General features: G+C 51.8%; 1 protein-coding gene across 1 annotated transcript in view; it reads right to left on the bottom strand.

The window, feature by feature from the left end:
- The window catches only part of SFRP1 (secreted frizzled related protein 1), a 43,341-nt gene extending 25,996 nt beyond the window's left edge, over positions 1 to 17,345 (bottom strand). Inside the window, exons 1-2 of the mRNA XM_045005479.1 lie at positions 16,614 to 17,345; positions 4,609 to 4,686 (exon numbers count right to left, since the gene is read on the bottom strand). Coding sequence (XP_044861414.1) covers positions 4,609 to 4,686; positions 16,614 to 17,157 — 622 coding nt within the window. The 5' untranslated portion in view covers positions 17,158 to 17,345. The remainder of the gene's footprint in view (positions 1 to 4,608; positions 4,687 to 16,613) is intronic.
- Between the last annotated feature and the right edge of the window lie 2,806 nt (positions 17,346 to 20,151).

Below are 20,151 nucleotides of genomic sequence, written 5' to 3'. Positions count from 1 at the left end.
GCATTCTTGTCCTCATTGCTCAACACTAGCACCATAAGGGCTTATTTTTGCTTTCCGTAGCTGCAAAAGTTGCACATGGGTTTGGCAGACGAACGCCGAGTTGATAAAAGGAAGCCAGCAGAACAGGCCAACATTGGGGATTTTCACTCACTCATTGCTGCAGGTTTGTGCCTTGTCCACAAAAGCACGAATCGAAACTGGAATGTGACACTTTGAAATAGATAATAGAGTTAACTGAATTCATTGCACAGCCACACCCGAGCATCCACTAATGACAAGCCTCCCTCTTCATCTCCCACCCTGCCCTCCAAATCCAAGCCTACCGCAAGCCTTCAGGAGGCAGCTGGGGGGGAGCGGCCGGCATAGCCTTTCTCAGCTATTTTTCTCTGCCTGGATATCCTAGCACCACCAGGAAGCCTTGCAAGTCCTGCAGAGCAGTCTGGCAGACCAAAGGAGCTCAGAGAAGCATCCAAACTTTTGGGTGCATCTTGATGACTCTGAAGTTCTAAGCCATACTGTCATCCTGCAGCCCCACTCCCCATGGGAGCCCTTGGGCAGATGTGCTGGGCAATGCACGGAGTCATGGGACAAGGCAACATATTCCCCTGACCCTGCTCACACGTGCCTGCATTGCACTAGCCATGTGGCACACACTTGCCTTGTGGGCTTTAGGCTGCATCTTGTGGGACCAGCTAGCAATAGACTCTTGACTCTTCACTTACTCTAAGGTGAGAAAGGACCAATATGATCATCTAGTCCAGGGGTAGGCAATCTATGGCACACGTGCCGAAGGCAGCACGCGAGCTAATTTTCAGTGGCACTCACACTGCCTGGGTCCTGGCTATCAGTCCGGGGGGGGGGGCCTCTGCATTTTAAATGAAACTTCTTAAACATTTTAAAAACCTTATTTACTTTACATACAACAATAGTTTAGTTATATATTATAGACTTCTAGAAAGAGACCTTCTAAAAACGTTAAAATTTATTACTGGCACACGAAACCTTAAATGAGAGTGAATAAATGAAGACTCGGCACACCACTTCTGAAAGGTTGCCGACCCCTGATCTAGTCTGACCTCTTGCATCACACAAACTCACCCAGGAAAGCCACTGAAGCCCTGTCAACATCACAGCTCAGCCAGCTGGAGCTACAGCCACATTCGAGAAACCCACATTTGAGTCATCCCCCCACCACCACCACCATTCGACAGTGGGGACACCTGCCCGAGGACCTTTGGATAATCCCTTAAAGCAATAGCTGAAAGTACCCAGCATTCTGGGTCACCAGGTGCCTGGGGTGGGGCAGAGAGTCGTGTGTGTGTCTCCTGGGGTATTATTGATTTGAGGGAGCAGAGGAGAAAGGCAGAGTGACCCACTGAGTGGAGCCATAAGGAGATCTCTCTCTCAGGCCGGGGCAATGTTGATTGACAGGCAGGGGCGGCTCCAGGCACCAGCGCTCCAAGCGCGTGCCTGGGGCGGCAAGCCGTGGGGGGCGCTCTGGCGGTTGCCTTCGGCGGCTTGCCTGCGGAGGGTCCACTGGTCCCGCGGCTCCCTCCATGCTTGGGGCGGCAAAATGTCTAGAGCCGCCCCTGTTGACAGGGGCCTGGGAGGATCTGTGGTTCCTTTGCTCTGTGCTGGCTCCAATAGAGCTGGCCGGGATTGTTCCTGGACCCCCCTGCTCCCCGGCGCTGGTGAATGGCTGGCCAATCAGATAACTAACTGGCTGAAGGCTGAACCTTCCTGACCTCCAGCTCCGAGCAGAGATGGGGGCTCCGTGAGCCATAGAGCAGCTATTGTAAACACACAGGATGCCCCATGGGGCTGCAGGAGGAGGGGGCGAGGAGGCGGAAGTCTAGATGGCTCCTGCAAATGGCAGAGGACGACAGCCAGGGTGGTTTGGAGGGAAAATGCTGCATTTTACGTGAAAATGGAGTCACTAAAGGCACTGGCTGGCTCTCCAATGTGTCAGCACCACGTCAGCCAGGGAGCTCAGAGCATTCATTTCAACTAGCCCTGGACTCATCGGCCACTTGACTGGCACACCTGATCCCCCTGAAGCTCTAGACTGGCCAGCAGGGGTGCAGCCCAGCACAATGTCCCTGAACCAACCAATTTGCTGACAGCCTGGCTCTGTTCCCTCCACTTCAGCCTGGACCACACTGGCCTCCTCTCTGCAATGGCCAGACAGCAGGAGCGGGTCCCACCGAGCAGCAGCACGGCCCCACTCCTGCAAACTCCTCCTGTCTCAGACATGGCCAGAGAAACCTGCTAGAAGTTTACTCTGCAAGAGAGTCACTGGTGACTGGGAGACATCTGGAGGGAGTTTCCTTCCCACGTGAGTCAAAAATGCTCCTGCTTGAACAGTGAGCAGTGCTAGAGCTCCAGCAGAGAGTGGGCGCTGGGCCCCTTCTCTGCAGAGCAGCTCAGCCCAGCTGGGAGCCTGCATCAGTCTGCGTGGGGAATATGCTCTTCCCTTCTCCTCCAGCCGAGGTGCAGGTGCAAGGCTCCTGGGATGTCACTCGCAGTTACTAATCTTACTTACGCTCCAGGCAGAGAGCCAGCTCAGCTCGGCTGCAGCCTTCCCCAAGGCAGACCACTGGCTGACTGGCCAGGACACAAATGCCCACATGGATGGCTTTAGAGCCAGAGACGCTGTCGAAACACAAATGTGCTAAGGAAGCCACGTTAACCCTGGAGCGCCTAACAATCTTTACAGCAATCACCAACCCCCCTTCACCACCTGTGACCGACACAGACACTAGGTGATGTCTCCTGCAGTGCAGAGTTAACAGGGTGAGGTGGTGGCATTCAGGAGGGGCTGCCCCATTTGTGCACAGGCGACCCGCCCGTGCTGGAGACAAGACCATGAACTGCCCCAAGCAGGGTCTAGTAGGGATGGGCGGCCTCCCAGGGAGAGCCCCCAGAGAAAGAGATGGGCGAAGAGTGGGGCCTTCAGCCACGGGCAGTGAGGAAGCTGCTCTGTGGAGGAGTATGGCCTGCAATGGCCTGGCTCCAGAGAGAGGGGAGGGGAGAAGTAATCTGGGTGAGGTGGGTGATGACAGGGGTTTGCAGAGTGGGACAGGGAACAATAAGTGGCTTCTGGCTGTCAGAGACCTTATCAAGTCCTGGGAAATCACAATAGCTTGGTCAGAGAGACCGCGAGACCCCACGCTGTCCTTGCCTCTACTCCCGGAGAGCAGGCCCCTGGGACTACACATAACTGCACAGGGTGGAGGACGCTGCAGAAATAAACATCTTGGTTTTGGATGACTAACCACAGGGCCCACTGTGTAGGGTGGAGAAGGGCAAAGCACCACTGGGGACACCAAGCTCTCTCCCGCCCAGAACAGGAGTGTGGGAGTTTCCCCCTCCACAATCCCAGCCCCCAAAGTCAGCTGCACATGGGCCCAGGTTAGCAAAGCAAGGCAGGATCCACGATCGGGAATGCGCCCCTTCCACTTCCCACTGCCGCCACCTCCCCAGCTTCCCTGCATGGCTAAGGCTATGGCTACACTTAGCGCTGCACAGCGCTGCTGCGGGAGCGCTCCCGCGGCAGCGCTTTGAAGCGCGAGTGTGGTCGGAGCGCCAGCGCTGGGAGAGAGCTCTCCCAGCGCTGTCCGTACTCCACCTCCCTATGGGGATTAACGTACAGCGCTGGGAGCCATGCTCCCAGGGCTGGGGCTCTGATCACACTGGCGCTTTGCAGCGCCGCAACTTGCAGCGCTGGAGGGGGTGTTTTTTCACACCCTGCTGCAGCACTGCAAATCTGCAAGTGTAGCCAAGACCTAAGTCTGAGTCACTCCAACTCCAGGGCTCAGCTGCGTCTGGGCTGTAAGCACCTGAGCTTTTTATCCCTCACTGTCTGTCTTCCTCTTAGCCTCCTGATCTCTCCACTCCCCTCTCCCCGCCTCCCGCGGCACAACAGTGACATCTAGGGGCATGTCCATTTACTAGAGAGAAACCTGCCACCCAAGTGCCTCAGGAAGCCCCGGCTGGAGTGACATTGCAGCTGACTGGGCATGGCAAGGAGGCACCCCAGCGGCCAATCCCCCGCTGCCCTGCTACTTGAGTGGCCATGCTCCCCACTGCCAACTGGGGGTGCCGTTCCGCTGCTCCAGGCCAGTAGCCCTGGGCACTGGGTAGATGATGACATGGGGTGCAGGAGACATACAGGGTCAGGCCCTGCTCCTGGGTGCGAGTTGCAGTCCCAGACTCGGCTCCACGCAGCTCCAGCACCAACAGTGCACTTCCCGTCTGATAACCAGACTCAGCCGAACAGCCATGGCCACCCCAAGGGACTTTCCAGCTGGGCTCCTGCTGGCTCAGCAGGGTGGATCCACATTGTTTTTTGACGCAAGCACCAGAAAGAAAAGGCAAAGCACGGTGGCCCTGCAGCAGCCATGCAGTGCTCCCAGCATGCTAGGAGGGAGCTGCTCCTCCTTCACCTAAATTACTGCACCATGGCACTTCCTAACCAAGACAGGAAACTGCCAGTAACTAGCTGAGGAGCCCAAGGAGAGGGGGCTCTGCATGATATCAAGTTTCTCCTCCCTCGTGTACATTAGAAACTCTGGAAAGTGAGAAGAGGAGGCCGGAATGTTTCCTTACCGAATTCACTGGCACACAGGTGTTCAATGATGGCGTCTGACTTCATCTCATTGTCGCAGGGGGGACACACAGCCGTTCCTAGCCAGGGAGGAGAGACGGGATCAGTACAGAGCACACTCAAACTGGAGAGATTTGGTGCCAAACTGGTTACGTTCTCAGACCAGTTCCCACCAGGGCTACCCTCCCACAAGGTATTCGCTATGCGTCCCATGATGTGCTGGACCAATGGCCCAGCCCTGGGGAGGGTCTGAGGCCTGGGAAACATTTTGCCACCTGAAGCCCATGGAAAGGCCTAAAGGAGCCGCTGTCAGATGAATGAGGAGCCTGGCTTGGTGCACAGATAAAGGGAAATGCGTTAACGTTCAGTGAGGGCTGGTCTATATTTAAAACACTACAGCGCAGTGGACAGGAGGGGTTCTCCCATCTCGGAAGAATTCTTCTGGCTCCTCCCTAGTGCTGGCTACACAGGGACTTAGGTCGGCTTACCTATGTTCTCCCAGGGTGTGGATTTTTCACACCCCTGAAAGACGTAGCTAATTTTCTAGTCTAAACCAGGCCTAAGGAACTCTGCTGAAAGAGGCTCCCAGAGCCCTGGCCGGGAACTTTCTGTGGTGAAGTGGGGCTCACAGCCACAGCCTCCTACAGACAGGAGTTCTCTGCACCAACTTCCTTCTGCAGTTCCCAGCTTCCCGTACAATAGCGCTGAAGGCTAAAGGCTGCCAGCCGGGAGTTGTGCCACAAGTCACTGCTCAGTGAATGGGCCAGAACTGCCACTCTTGTGATAACACCAAAAGGGCTGACTGGTGAAATCCTGCCTGGTAAGAACAGAAGCTATGGAACCGGAAATGTATTGAGTTATTCCATCTACATTAATACCATCTTTTTGGTGGCCCAACATGGGACTTAAAGAGTTACCCAAACTTGTACAAAGCTTGTTACCCAGTCAGAGATTTGTTTAGATCTGAAGGATGGAGAGGAGGGAATTATTCGACTGAGATGAGGATTTTACCTGTTACTGTCCTATTGCAGTGGTGCTATTTTCCACAGGCTTTGAGGAGACTCAGCTCACTCTCCTCCCTCCCTGAGCAAACAAAACCCCTTCACCACTAGAGCGAGTGTGTGTGTGGAGTCTATGTGTCACACAATATCTCTGTGGCTCAGGAAGGTGTTAATGCCATGTCATCTGCTGGGATGGCCCCCGAGGGACAGTCCCCACTGAGCATGTGTCAGAAATTCCCACCAAGTGCTAGTGGGCTTGTTTATTTGAGAAGTGGAGGGAAGCACGGGACCCATCATTTCTCCTTTTGCACCGCACTCATACCGTCCCTCCTCGTTACAAACCACACTCTGGGCTGCAATGGTGCTTTTCTGCCCCCCCCGCCCCCAAGTCCCACAGCTCTGCTCTTGAGAAACTAGTCTCCGCTCCTGCTCCTAAAGGTCTGACTGCACTTGGGCTTCACTGCCACAGCAGGGGCACAAGGCAACTGACTGATGCCTTCCCCAGGGCTGGCCTAAGAGCAATACGGTGCACTCAACAAAGACGTGCACAGAACTGCAGCCTGGCTTTGAGCTGCTGTGCAAGGTGGGGAGCCGGCCGGGGAAGGCAGCTGCCAAACTGTCAGGAAGAAGCTGTTCTGGGGCCAGATCCTAAGCAGCATCACTCCATGCTGCCTCCAAAGCTTCCAATGAATGGGGGGAAAGGGCATCACCACAAGTGACATCCTGGGCACTGCAGCATGGCTCAGCCATGTAAAATCCCGAACTAACAATGCAGAGAAGGGGTGAGGCTCCCGCCGAGATGGCTCCTCTGTCACCAGGGCGTGGCTACAGCAAGGACTCCCGCAGCCGCAGAGGCGGAATACACATCAGAAGGGGGCTGCAGTTTTGACAGCCCTAAAGGCTGGAGTTATCCCCAGAACAAGCCCAGCCTGGGCGGCTGCAAGGCAGCTAAACCCCTCCCACTCACATGCCTCGCTCTGAGCCGTAGCTTAGTATTGGACTGCAGCAGGGGGCTCTTAGGAGAGGATGAGATATGCCATCCCGGGACATTTTCCTAAAATCCACCTTGTACATTGTGCCCAAAGCCAGGTACTGAACTACCATCCTGTTTCCAGGTCCCTGCACCCAGCTCTCGGCAGAAGGGCTGAGACCACCCAGCAGCACAGATTTATGCTGCTGAAGGATACATTTGTTGAAAATGAGACACTGCTTCTGTTCTTGTTCCAGCAAACTAGAGGGCCCTTTTTCACAGGAGGGAGATTCTCAGGGAATAAAAGAATACGCCTCTGCTTGATACAATGTACAGACAGGGTAATTAACCAGCAGAACATTTACCAAGGGTCAGAGTGGAGTCTCCCTCACTGACAATTTTTAAATGAAGATTGGCTGTTGTTCTAAAAGATCTGCTGCAGGAGTTATTTTGCGGCAGGTCTCTGGCCTGTGCTACCCAGGAAGTGAGACTAGATGATCACAATGGTCCCTTCTGGATGTTGAATCTGTTAATCAAGGAGGCTTTCCCCCAGGCTCTTGAGGGCAGAAGGATGGGGATCCCTCCTCAATGACCTTCAAGATTATTGGACAAAGAAATAGATCCCATGTGAAGTGAGGTGTAAACTCAGAGGAGAAGGATGGTCTTGTGCTTACAGCATTATCTTGCCATTCAGGGAAGCAGAGGCTCAGTTCTCTGCCACTGGCTCCCTGGATAGCCTCGTCCAAGTCACATAGTAATTCTGTCCCCCTCTGTTAAATGGGGGTGATAAACCTTCCCTTGTCTATGTAGATTCTAAATGCTTTGAGTCAAGGACTGTCTGTTACTATTTGCATGTGCAGGTCCCTGCCCAATGGGGCCCTGATCTCAATCAAGTTTGTAAATGCTACTGGGGAACAAATAATTAACCACAGTGTTCATGTAACACCTAGAATTGAGCTCATCTCATGATCTAGGTGTCCATGGATTCTGTATCTCTTTCTCCACCATAGGTGGGAGGAGGAGTGGGCAGGGATGTATGGCACAGGCCTCCTGTGAAACAATAACATGCAGTCACCACTTCTAGCTTTTTAATTTACAAGTGACTTTGATAGGAGCAGGATCCAGCCCTCAAGGCTTAACCAGGGCCTCATTTTACTCCCCAGGATGTTGTTTTTCAATAAGCAGTCAAGGAAGATTTCCATCCAGCCTCCAAACGTTAATGAACTGGATGAAATGGACAGAGGAAGCCACAGGGCCTCACCAGGGCATTCTCCTCAAGTGCTTGGACTGAGAGCCAGGAGGCTGCAGTCGCATGTCCTGAGAACAGCTCAGAGCTGGGAGGTTAGTCACACAGCTATTCGCATGCACCATACTAGAGAGAAAAGGTGGGGTTTCCCCACGTATTAGCTCATACCTGGAAACAGCCATGTGGCCAGGGCAGTCTGTCATTTGCACACCTGTTAACGGGCTGAGGTAAACACTGGGGGGAGCTGAAGAGTTAAGCCAGTTAGCCCATGTGAAAACCACAATTGCTTTCTCCACACGAGGATTTTACCATGTGTTAGCCCCCATGTCACTGGAGCCCCGGAGACTCCCCGTTGTGCTGGGTGCTGCACAGACCCACAGTAAGAGAGGGAGGGAGGAATGCAGAGCAGGGAAGTGACTCGACCACGGTCACAGAGCAGGGCAGGGTAGATGTGAGAACAGAGCCCAGGCTCCTGAATCCCAGCCCAGTGCCCTGCGCTCTGGACTCCCCGATCCGTTCGCTCAGTGTCTGTAACTCGATCATTCAGTGTGACTTTTCACTGCGTTCCTCCGGTTAGCAGACTCAACACCAAAAGGCTGGCTGTAAAAGATGTTTGCAGCAGGGCTAGACTTGCTGCAGGATTTATGGCAGCAGAATTACCTGGTGGCAGGAATTACCCCAGAGCCTCAGTGCATGGCAGCAGAGCAAGGTGCCCCCTACACCAAGGGCCCAGAGCCGGCAGAAAAGTCCTGAAAATAATTGACCCTTTGCCCAATCTGCTGACTGAGCACATCCCCTGTGCAGCCTCTACCAAGACAGCGCACTGTACTTTAAAGCTGCCCTCTCTTGCTGAAGCCCACCTGGAAGCTGGCGGATGCCAACACCTGTTGTTGGGTGGGGGTGAATCAAGCCAATTTCTACTTGTTTCAATCGAGAATGAGCTTGGCAGATAAGAATAAATCTCCAGATGGCTTCACGGAAAGTCCCAGCCAGCATCAAACCCAGACGGAGGCTGCAGCCAGCAAAGTGCTGGCTGAGAGGGAATCTGGTTCCAGGCAGGTGCAGTGACAGCAGAGTCCTTCTCTGTTCCCACAGAATAACTGACCTGTGAGCAGAGGTTTCATCTACACTGGGTTTGCCAGTGGACCTTCTACTCTCCTGTGCTGTCCACCAGCTTTCCTTGAGTCTGGTCCCACTGCACTTTAATCCATTGTTGGGCCAACCCCAACATCCTCTGGGACATGCATGCAGGCTGGTGTTTGGGGTGCAGGGTGAGTTCAGAACCAGCCTCCCACCAGCTGGTGCACTCTGCTTTGTACCTAGAGGGAGGTGCAATCCGTGGGGTGGAATGTACAAGCCCCCTCTCACTTCCAGCAGCTGCAGAACAGTTTCTAGTCTGACTTTACCCGGAGAAAGCAGTAGTGGCTTGAACACTAGCCTAGGCCTCAGGAGACATGGGTCCTCCTCCCAGCTCTGCCAGTGACCTGGGCAAGTCATTTCCCATCTATGTGCCTCAGTTTCCCCATCTGTAAAATGGGGTTAATGATACTGACTTCCTTTGTAAAATGCTTTGAAGCCTACTGATAAGAGTGAGCAATAAACAATAGCAGCAGTGTCCTCAGACCATTACTAAACTTCTTGCTGGTTCAAGGGCAAATGCAGAGTGCTTTCCACTTGGTCAGGAGCTCCAGGAGTTACTTCACAGCATGCCCACAAGAGAGGGGAACTGTTGAGGACCATGACACCAAAGCTGAACATGGGAAAGCCCAAAGAGCAGCTGTTGCTCTCTGTGGCTTGAAGGGCTGATGCTGTGAGGAGCTATCAGGCTCAGAAGGATTAGATTTTTATCAGTAAGTGTCACCATACACAAACAAACTGACCACAAACATTTCCATCAATAATAATCGAAATTCACAGCTAGGCTCAGTGAGGAAAATGCTGCATGAGAACTTGTTAGCGCTTGATTTAGGGCTATTTACATGTGATGTTGACAGCTTTTGTTTTAATGGTTATAAAGCTTTAACTTTATGAGTCTCAACATCTGCTGTCAAATAATTGTCTGACCCCCCCCCATAATTTCCCACAACTGTGAAAATTTAAATAGAAACAAATCAGAAAAAAAAATGCTTAAAACCCATAATTTTGCACAACTGTGAACATTTAAATGATAAAAATTGAAAAAACAAATCCTTAAAAATAAACATTGACATTATCTGTCCATATTATATAAAAAACAGCAAATTCTGCCCAGCCTATTTGTGAGCTAATTGCTGATAATATCTGCCCCCAGGGGTTGTCACATAGTTTCACACAAGCCACGTGGTTCTTCCTGAGAAAAGGCTGCCATCTAAAGGCAGAGCAGCACCCAGCATGCCTCGTGGAAGTTAAAGTCTTTCCGCCACATTCCTTTCAACATCCCAACCCGAGAAGCAATTAGCAACTCTAAATAAGCTTCCCTGCATGGCAGGACACAGAGCAGGGACTGTGCGATCCCCATGCTGGAAGGTGTGGCAGAGAGCAGCCAAACTAAGCTTAAACACACACGCACACTCAGCCCCACCTCACCAGCACTAAGACCAAGCGCCTCAGTGGTGTTTCCTAATGAGAGGAGTGGGCTGTCTCCTCTCTCTCGCCCACTGTTAACGGCCACGTCTCCTTGTGCTGTGCACGTACAGCCCCTATTCCGGGGAGAAGGCCGTCACATCCCGTCTCCAGCCACACTGCTGGAGTTCACCCTGCCTGCATGTCAGGCCCCTGGTGAGGTGCAGGTCAAGGCACATGATGTGCTATCCTATGGTTACCATTGCAACCCACAGAGAGAGGCACATGGACACCGGCTATGTACTCATCTCCTCATCACAGATATAAGAGCCTGAGCCCGGATAGATCACCGTCCCGCACTGTGCCGCCAGCTCCTCCCGGGGTTAGTAACATTTACCTGCCTGAAAGGATGGTGTGAGGATTTACATACGAGTGTTTGCACAGCACTTGGAGATCTCTAACTGGAAGGGGGAGAGAAGGGCTTGGCGGTTCAGAGCCCCAGCACCTCTGGGCCTGACAGTTCAGAGCCCGGCACCTCTGGGCTTGTCACGTAAGTTATGAATGTAAAAAAATTGCTTGAGCCCCCACCCCTCTTTCATTACAAATTAAGTCCTGTGTACTGGCAATACATATTCAGAAGCTGGCACTTGGCTGGCTCCCAGGAATGGCTTGTATGGACACTGGGGGACAGGGCAACCCCACAATGCCTGCGGGACTCAGGTGAAACAAGTTACTTGTTATCTCGGCCCAGCAGGATTCCCAGGCGTTGCGTCTCTTAGCCCCATGATGCCCTGGAGGAGGGAGCATGCCCCTCAAGGACAAAGGGGACTCTTCAGACTCCGAGACTCCTTGCTGGGCACTCGTGAGAGCTGTCTGACTTTGAACAGTCACTAGCCCCCAGGCTGCTCAGAATAGGTTTAGTGAGTCTTTCCCTGCAGCCCATGGCCCAGCTCCACTGCCACTGCACTGGGCCCAGGAGGGACCCAGAACAAACTAGGGAGCAACACAACACTCGGCTCTGACGTGGGCCAATACCCAGCAGCACTGAGGCCCCGTCTGCACTCCAAAGTTACGTCGGCCTCACTTACATCGGCATACGGCTCCCGCAGTTATTACATCCCTGGGGAGTGCACACTTGCTCCTGGTGTCGGCAGTGCACGTACTCACCATGTAGCAATTGTACTGTCAGCGTGGGGCATTGTGGGATGGCCCCAGAAAGCCAGTAACAGTCACCGTAAGCAACACAGTGTCTACACTGACACTGCGTCGACCTAACTACATCGACCGTGACTCTCCGCCTCTCGGGGAGGTGGGGTTACCAAATTGGCTAGAGAGGCACTTACGTCGGCTGGAGCCAAATTTAAGTGAAGACACTTCCACAGCTAGGTTGATGCAAGACAGCTTACGTCGACCTAACCCTGTAGTCCAGACCTGGCCTAAAATAACACTCTGGGGCTGCAAAGAAATTGATGCTGGCTTGGGTTCCCAGGCTACACAGTGAGCTCAGACCACCAGAGGTGTGGACAAAGCCTTGCTTGAGCATCTTCTAGCTGGTGTGAGCTGTGACTGGGCCAACATGCTGTTTTCTGCATTTGACAGCAGTTCTGTACACAACCTCAGTCTGTTCCCAGCCTGGTTTTCCCCTGCTGCCCGTTTCCTACCGCTCGGCTTTCAAGCGGCCGTACTCCAGGGGCAGGAAGAGGAATGTGTAATGCTATATTAATCTGTGACTCCCCTGATGCATCCTGTAGGCCTGCAGGCTTTACCGCCTCCTACTTAAGGAGAAAGGAATTCAGCAGGTCAGCTCTTTGAGAGGCAGAACCAAATTCCAGTGCCAAGGTGTTAATGGGGGAAAATACTGAAAGGGTTCGTTCGTTTTTATTAATATGGGAGGGGGGAGCAGTGCTGAGCTCTGACCTTATTTAAGTCAACAGGAAACAAGCCCCAGCACCTGAAATGTATGGGGGCTCCAGTTCAGTTTGGATTTTTCTTTTTATTAAAAAAACAAACAAAAAAACTACCCAGAGGAGCCCAACAGCCCCAGCGGTTTAGCAGCAGAAAAGCCCAGGCTGAACTGCTACACTGCAACTCACTCACCTCGGCGGTCCGTTATCAGCCCATAGCTGGGAGGCTGGGGGCTTTCTGAGGGAGCTCTGCAACTCGCTCTGCAGTGGTTATTTGCAGGAGTGTGGGACTTGCAGAGGCTCAGCACCTTCATATATTGATCTTCAGTCCAAGGTCCAACTCTTTGCTAGGCAGTTGGGTAGGAGACGTTGGCTGGGGAGGGGTCCCAGAGTTGCTGTAGATTAGGGAGGTGGTTGGGATTAACATGCAAATTCACTCTGCCTGTTAGCTGTTTGTTTCAAACAACTCTTAGTAAATAATGCATCTGGGAAACTGAGCCTTCTTCTCTGTTTGTCAGTTATCCACAAAGAGACTGTGGTCCAGCCTCCACTGCTGTAAATCGCTCCACTGACGTCACTCCAGCTACATCAAGTGATACCAGCTGAGGATCAAGCCCTCTGATTGTTGCAAAATGTTTTCTATTTGAAACTATGTGCCTGATGCAGAAATAGCCTACAGATGGTCACACAGCAGTCGCTATTTGTTATCCTTGGTGGGTGACTGGTCAGCTATGTCACATTGTAGTTTTTTCTCCAAATGGACAACTGAAACCTTACCAGCAGGAGCCAGAAAAATGAAAGGGATTTCAAGATGGCTGCAGGAACTTTCCCAGCCTTCACGTGAACACACTTTTGCACAAGCATCCAAAGACTCTTGCTTTCTGGGAATGTTCTTGCAAACAAACAAAATCACTTGTGTGAACATTCATGGCAAACAAGAGTGTGAATGCCATTTAACAGAGGTGTGGGTGTAGCTGAGGACTTCGGTACTTTCTTGCCCAAGCCTAGTTACTAATTTGTGCTTTTAAGTGAACTGTCAATGGATCCTGAAGCTTTTGTGATGGGCTTGTTTCTCAAGTGCTTATAGAACAGGGCCATGTCTACACTATGGGCACTACAGAAACACTGCTATGGTGCTACGGGTTCCTATACTGATGGAAGGGGTCTTTCCATCGCTGGAGGCAATCCACCTCTTCAAGAGGCAGTAGCTAGGTCAACGGAAGAATTCTTCCATCAATCTACCCGCTTCTAGGTCGACCTAACCAGAGAACTCAGGAGTGTGAATGTTTTTCACTCCCCTGAGCACTGTAGCTATGTTGGTGTAACTTTTAAGTGCAGACCAAACCTAGGACCTTTCTGCAACCCACAGAAAAGGATTCACAAATGCTTGAAACCGGAGTTGACGTCATTTATTGTAACACAGTGACTTTGATGGCTACCGTGAATGGCATAATGATATTTATATTGTGTTGGCGAGCATGTTAGAAATGGTTAGAGAGGGACAGTTCTCATCAGCACTGCCCAGGGGAGGGCGCTGAGTTTTAAATCCAGTGTTTATCTGAAACTATAGTTGGATGTTTCTAAAGCTATGTCTACACCTAGCACTTTTGTAGGAAAAGCATTTGTCAGTGAAAAAAAATCACCACCACCCCCGACTGACCTAAGTTACACCGACAGAAGCAGCAGCGTAGAGAAGCTCTCCTGCCAACACGGCTACCGCCGCTCATTGGGGATGGTTTAATTATGCTGACCGGAGAGCTCTCTCCCATCAGCATAAAGCAGGTACACAGGAGACCTTACAATGGCGCAGCTGCAGCAGTACAGCTGAGTGGCTGCAAGGTCTCCCATGTAGACAGAGCCTAACCATATGGGAAAACTGAGCAGAATCGGTTTGTTCGGAAAGATCTTCTTTCCGAGCCCTTGAAAACAGCACTGATTTTAAAAGAAGAAGTCGGGAAGTGCTGAGTCTGGGCTGACCCAGAGCAGTGGGAATCTGTAATGATGAGTGTTACCGCAAAAGCACATGGGGACAGCACTGCCCTGGGAATTCCAAGAGGCACAGAACAAGTCCTCCTATGTTCTCAGAAGACGAGAGCGCAGCTCTGCTGAGTTGCTGTAGCCTTTCAAGACAGCAATTTCACAGCATTCCTTCAAAGTAAAGCACTTTTCCAAGAGATAAAGTTGGGACAAAACCCAGCAAAAGCCTGAAAATTGGAGATTGTGCTCCACAAATCCCTGCTGTTCCCCCATGTCCTGCCCCTTGCACTCACCCCTCAAGTGGGACTCTGAGTGTACCTGGGAACTCACTTGGGCTGCCCAGCTTGCCTCGACTGTGGGTGGAGTGGTGGGTTCCCTGTGGGGACATGATAGCAGACTAAGCTTCTCTCCTCCCCAACCCCCTCCTTTACTGGCCATGGCTGGACCTTACAGAGCGTATCATACCCCACATGCTGCTGTCCAGACAGATTGTGTTGGCCCCGCTGCACCAGGGGACCCCTGAGAGATGGTGTCTCCCCCCACATTCCTTGTCACACATTGTCACTCGGTCCAGGTTAGTAACCCAAACACGGCATCACTCTGCCCTTTTCTACATAGTGTTAAACTGAGGGCTCAGATGCTCTAATTCACAGCAGCAGGGGCTATCCAGCTCCCCGTTCTCCAAGGAGCCACCCTCCCTCTTGCCAAGGAAGGTTCAGGAGATGGGAAACGTGGAAGCCCCTGCTGCACTGGGTCAGTCCCATCCCTACTGAACGAAAGCACCAGAACTCTGACTCTCTGCCCAAACTGAGCAGCCCCCATGTTGGCAGGGGCTGGGATCCTAGCTGTGAATGGACAGGGAGAAAGTACCTTCCACCCCCCTGCTCCTAACTCTATTAAGCACTAAGACTTAACTGAGCTGTGCTTCTCTCTCTGCAAGTGCTCTGTGCTCTAATTTTTACAGACACTCTGAGGATGTTACTCCTTGATTCCAGACTGCATTCATTTCCTGCCCTAGAGAGTGGAAATTAAATGATAATTGGAGGATTCTGGGCAGTACAGTTTCTGGTGTGGAAAGTAGCATAATATTATATAACCCACAGTGAGAGGAGAAACCCAGGCTGGCTGGGCAAGGGCTCTCCCTCAGCACTGAGCAGAACATAAAGTGCTTTGTTTGCCAAAGGTAACTGCATTTGAGCAGCTATAGCGAATGGCAAATTTATCTTCAGATGAACCCCGGACACACAGGGAATAAATCACTGGAATTATTCCCCTGGCTCCCTCCAAAAGCAGCTCAGGAAAACTAAGTAAGCCTGTCCCTTCCAAATGAAGCTAGAGGCACCAGAAGAAGAGCGCCACAACCCCTTTTTAAATACATTGTCTTCATTTTTTTATATTCTCTTTCCTGCCAACCTCTGAAATACTTTTAGGATCCAGAACTGGAGAGCTAAACACCAGGTCCTGTATTTGTTTTAAAAGTTTTAAGCAACAAACCAAAGATTAGTGTAACTCAATCCATGCAAGCCCGTGTAATATCGAATAGACCTACTGTCCAATAGAATCAAACAAGCAGTTTGCCTCTGCTTTGTCCAAACAACCTGGAAGTCTGTTTAACTTACAGTAAAATTCTTGATCAGAAATGTTGCCCTGTACAAAACTCCAGCCCCAGGTCCAGGTTTACCGCCCTTACCTGAAATGAACAGGATTTGTTTTTCTAAAATACGTGTAACCTGCTGCACTGAGGCTGCTTTGTGGCATGACTGAAGCAAGCCCATCCAGCCTCAAACTTTAGTGCTGCTAGGAAAACAAGGTGTTCCTGACAGGTTTATTTTCACTGCTTCCCCAGGTTAGCACAGGTTTAGACGTGTGGCCTGGGTTGTTACTATAAAATGATTCCACGACACTTAGGAATGTGAGGAAAGGTCCGTTAGAACAGAGGCAGCAGCCGTCCCTTTCACATCACTGTCAATAGTGGTAGACGGGTCCCAGATATCAATACTAGGCTCAAGCCTAAGAGAATCAGAACCACCAGGAAGGAGCCCAGCCCAGAGGAGAACGTTTACATGCTTAGAGGCTGATCCTGCTAGTGTCTACGATACTGAACTTCGGCAGAACTCTTGCTGCAGAGAGGGGACACTCAGAGAGAAGAGTTGCTCACAAAGTGGTAGCTGGGGCAAGTTCTAAAGAGAGAATGTCCCTTCGCATCCCCCCTCTGTGGCAGGAGGAGGGGCTGCTACCCCGGAGCAAAGTTCAGGTGACTCTTGCTATCGCTTCTGGAGGGAGTTCTTCTTTGGACTGGAGCTGCATCTCTCTCAGGGGGGGAAAACCAGGGGTTAGTAGGGACAGGGCCAGCACCAGTGAGACTTACCTTGGGGCTTGGAAGCCTCTGTGGCGTTGGGAGTGGTCATCGCAATGCAGACATCGTCCTGGGGGAACTGGTCGCACTTGAGCATTTCTGGCCAGTAGAAGCCAAAGAACTGCATGACGGGCTCGCAGGAGTCACGCACGGCCTCGCAGAGCCAGCGGCAGGGATAGATGGGCCGGTCCAGGCACACGGGGGCAAACAGGGAGCAGAGAAAGACCTGGGTGCCAATGTGGCAGTTCTTGTTGAGCAAGGGCACCCAGCTGCTGGCCTGCTGCTTCACCTCGGCCATGGTCTCGTGGTCCAGCAGGTTAGGCAGGACCATCTTGTCATAGCCCACGCTGTGGCAGAGGCGCAGGTCCGCTGGGATGGCCACGCACTGCGGGGGTTTGGTGTAAAATCGCCCACTTTGGTAAGAGCCTATGTCGGACTGGAAACTCACATAGTCGTATTCATTTGCATGACTGCAAGCAAAGAGTCCGGCCGCCAAGGCCAGCAGAGCCCCAGCTCCGCTCCAGCTGGGGCCTCCTGGACTCTGGACTCTGCCCATCCTTTAAGCTGAATGAAATCAAGTTCCAGGAGCTTTCTGCTTCCTTTCCCCTCCTGGGTTGGAGGTCTGCAAGGAAATCCTCCCGCCCGGTGCAAGGCAGAGGTCTGCCCTCCTTCACTTGCCTCTGAGTGACTGAGCGAAGGAAGCAGCCTCTCGCCTGGTGGCTGTGCCTGGAGCACCTACTCTGAAGGCAGCAGGACTGAGAATGGCCAGAGCTCTTGTTGGAGAGAGTTTCTGAGCCTCACATACCAGCCAATCAGCACTGCGCTGCCCCTAGTGCACTCATTTACGAGTGTCAGTCACAGACTCAATTAGCCAATCACCTCCCTAGCACGAGCTCATTTGGGTATAAGCTAGATAGAGGTCAACTCCCCTTAAAACAAAACCCAAAGCTGCACAACAGAGTGAACTGCATCTTCCCTGCAGGAAGCAGCAAACTTCTCGTATGCCAGCTAATGAAGAGAGCTCATGTTTTATCTTCACAGTCGCACACGCTGACTCACAAATCAACCAAGTCTTAGTTCCCTGCAGCTCCAGGCAGGCGAGCGACATGTCTGGGAGGCTTTTTGAGTGCCGTGAAACCTGCAGAGCACAAGCCCAGGAACTTTTTGCTCCTTACAGAGTCTGCTGTGCTGCCAAGTGCAGGAGCTCTCTTGTCAGCGCTTTCTGAAAGGGTGAAGATATGGCAGTTCTGCAGTTAGCATTGTCCAGCAGCCCAGAGAACAGTCCACTTGTTCTCGCAGTTTGAAACCAGCACTCAGTTCCCTGCTGTCTTCCCCTAAATAATTACTACTGTACGGGACGCAGGGTGTTAGAGAGGCAAACATTAATAACACATGTTAGCTCATCAGAGCTGCTTGTATCAATCTGACAAGCCCGTCACTCAAACGCACATTTGAGTCCAATTTGTTACCTAAGTGAATAGCCCTGTCAGCAATTCTCTGGGGCTGTTCAGCTCCAGAGCACCTGGCCAGGATCAGTAAATGGTCCAACACCTTGCGGCGCAGGGCAGCTTTATTCCCCAGTTCCTGATGGCTGATAATTCTCCTCTCAGGACACAACTCATTTTGAGGAAGCTGATTGCTAGAAGGTTCCAAAAGACTTCAGTCATGGAGGGGAAAGGGGAGATGCCTTCATGGGAGGCTCTATACCAGGTCCAGCTGGGTTCACATGCCCCCGGGCTTGGACTTTGCAGAATAACCAATTCCAAGCAGTTGTGTTTTGCAGCGATTCCCTTTGTGCCCCGGCAATGGCTGCATGTGCTGACTCCTGGTTTCTGTGCAGGAGGGGTTAATTCAGCAGTAGTTTTATATTTGCCAGCCACCTCCAGAGAAATCCAGGGTCAGAATCGGATGTGTTAATTTGTATGATTCTTTCTATTGACTCTGCCAAGCTGTGCTGCAGTGAGACAGACTCACTGAGGGGCAGGTTTTTTAAATCAATGGGAGGCATCTATGCACAAGAGGCGCCTAGTCTGCATCTTTAGGCACCTAAATACCTTTAAAAATCTGTCCCGAACTGTACAAGGCCTTGTGCCCTTTGCCATCAGGGAATCTAGGGTCTCTCTGAAACTCCCAGCTTTTCTGCAAACAGCATTTCCAAAGCTGCAAAGTGTTTCTGAGAACCTGGTCTGGACTCTGCAAACCTTACTTCCCGATGGATGGAGTCCAAGGAAAACTATGGTATTGGCAGAAAAAGCCAGGTTGTTTCTTAAAGAGGTATTACCCATAATGAAATTCAGCTGGGGCTTGGTGGAGGCGGCTATGTGACAGCAGCAACTTTGTGGCTTCTCTGAATCTCAGCAGCACTCTTTCCTTTCCTCACCAAAAGGGACACAGTGGGGAAAAGTAATGTTGGTAGCCAGCAGCTTAACTCTTCTGCTGTTATGAATGGTCCCATCCCAGCAGCCTCAGGGGCTGTCCTTTGGAGTGTTCATTCTTAGGACGGTCAGAATACCTGCCCCGTTCAGAGTTTCCTGCACCTTCCCTACCAGTACCTGGTACTGGCCATTCCTGGAGAGTAGGCTGGACAGATCCCTGGGCTGGGGCACTGGGGCAGTCTGGGGGCCCCAGGTCACATAGGGTGACCAGACGTCCCGATAAAATCGGGACCATCCCAATTTTGAGCTGTTTGTCCCGCGTCCCGATCGGTCTCTGGGCGGGACGCAATTTCTGTCCCAATATTTTGCGCCAGATTTTTTTTTTTTTTGCTCTCGGCCGGCCGGCAGCACTCAGCTTTTTTTTTTTTTTTGCTCCCCCTCCTCCCCCCGGTGTCCCAATATTTTTTTCATCTCATCCAGTCACCCTAAGGTCACATGAAAAGGCAGGTCAGCTCAGTTTGCTCCCATTGTGTTTCTTCAAACCCAGCTGTGACTGTTGCTTAAAAATCACATGACTGAGAGGAATTACCCCGAAGTGAAATGGAAAAGCCTCAGAAAGCCCCTGCACTGTCTGGATTCCTATCCCCACAGTGGGGACATCGACAGGAAATGCATCTCCTGCATCTGGGTAAGATGGTGGTGGTGAGGAGGGAGACAAAAAAAGTTTTAAAAACTAGCTGCCACCCCAACAGCACCCTTTGTCCAAGGCACCTGTGCCCACAGGATCCTTCCTGGATACCTATGTAGCTATGGCTGCAAGCAGCTTCCTCCAGCCCCCAGAGCTGTTCCCACTTGTCAGACACAATACAGGGCACAGGGATCCACGCTTCCATGACCTCATTGGACCTAGCAACAGAAACAGTCACAACCAAAGTTTCCGTTCGCCCAGAATGGGGCAGGACAGGCTGCTGAGAGCATGGCACCCTGGTACACTGCTCCCAGGGCCACACCCAAGGCTTCATTCCTAGCCTTGAAAGGCCTCTTCTGGAGATCACTTCTCTCTGTCCCCCTGTGACTGTATCTTCCCACCATGGTTACATTAATCAGGAGGCACGGACCCGTCAGCCCTCAGGGTGACACTTGAGAGAGAGAGAGAGAGAGAGAGAGAGAGAGAG

This window comes from Mauremys mutica, chromosome 2 (genome assembly GCF_020497125.1).
Source record: "Mauremys mutica isolate MM-2020 ecotype Southern chromosome 2, ASM2049712v1, whole genome shotgun sequence".
NCBI classification, from domain to species: Eukaryota; Metazoa; Chordata; order Testudines; family Geoemydidae; genus Mauremys; species Mauremys mutica.
Note: the sequence above shows the minus strand (reverse complement) of the source record. Positions and strands in the feature narration are given on the sequence as shown.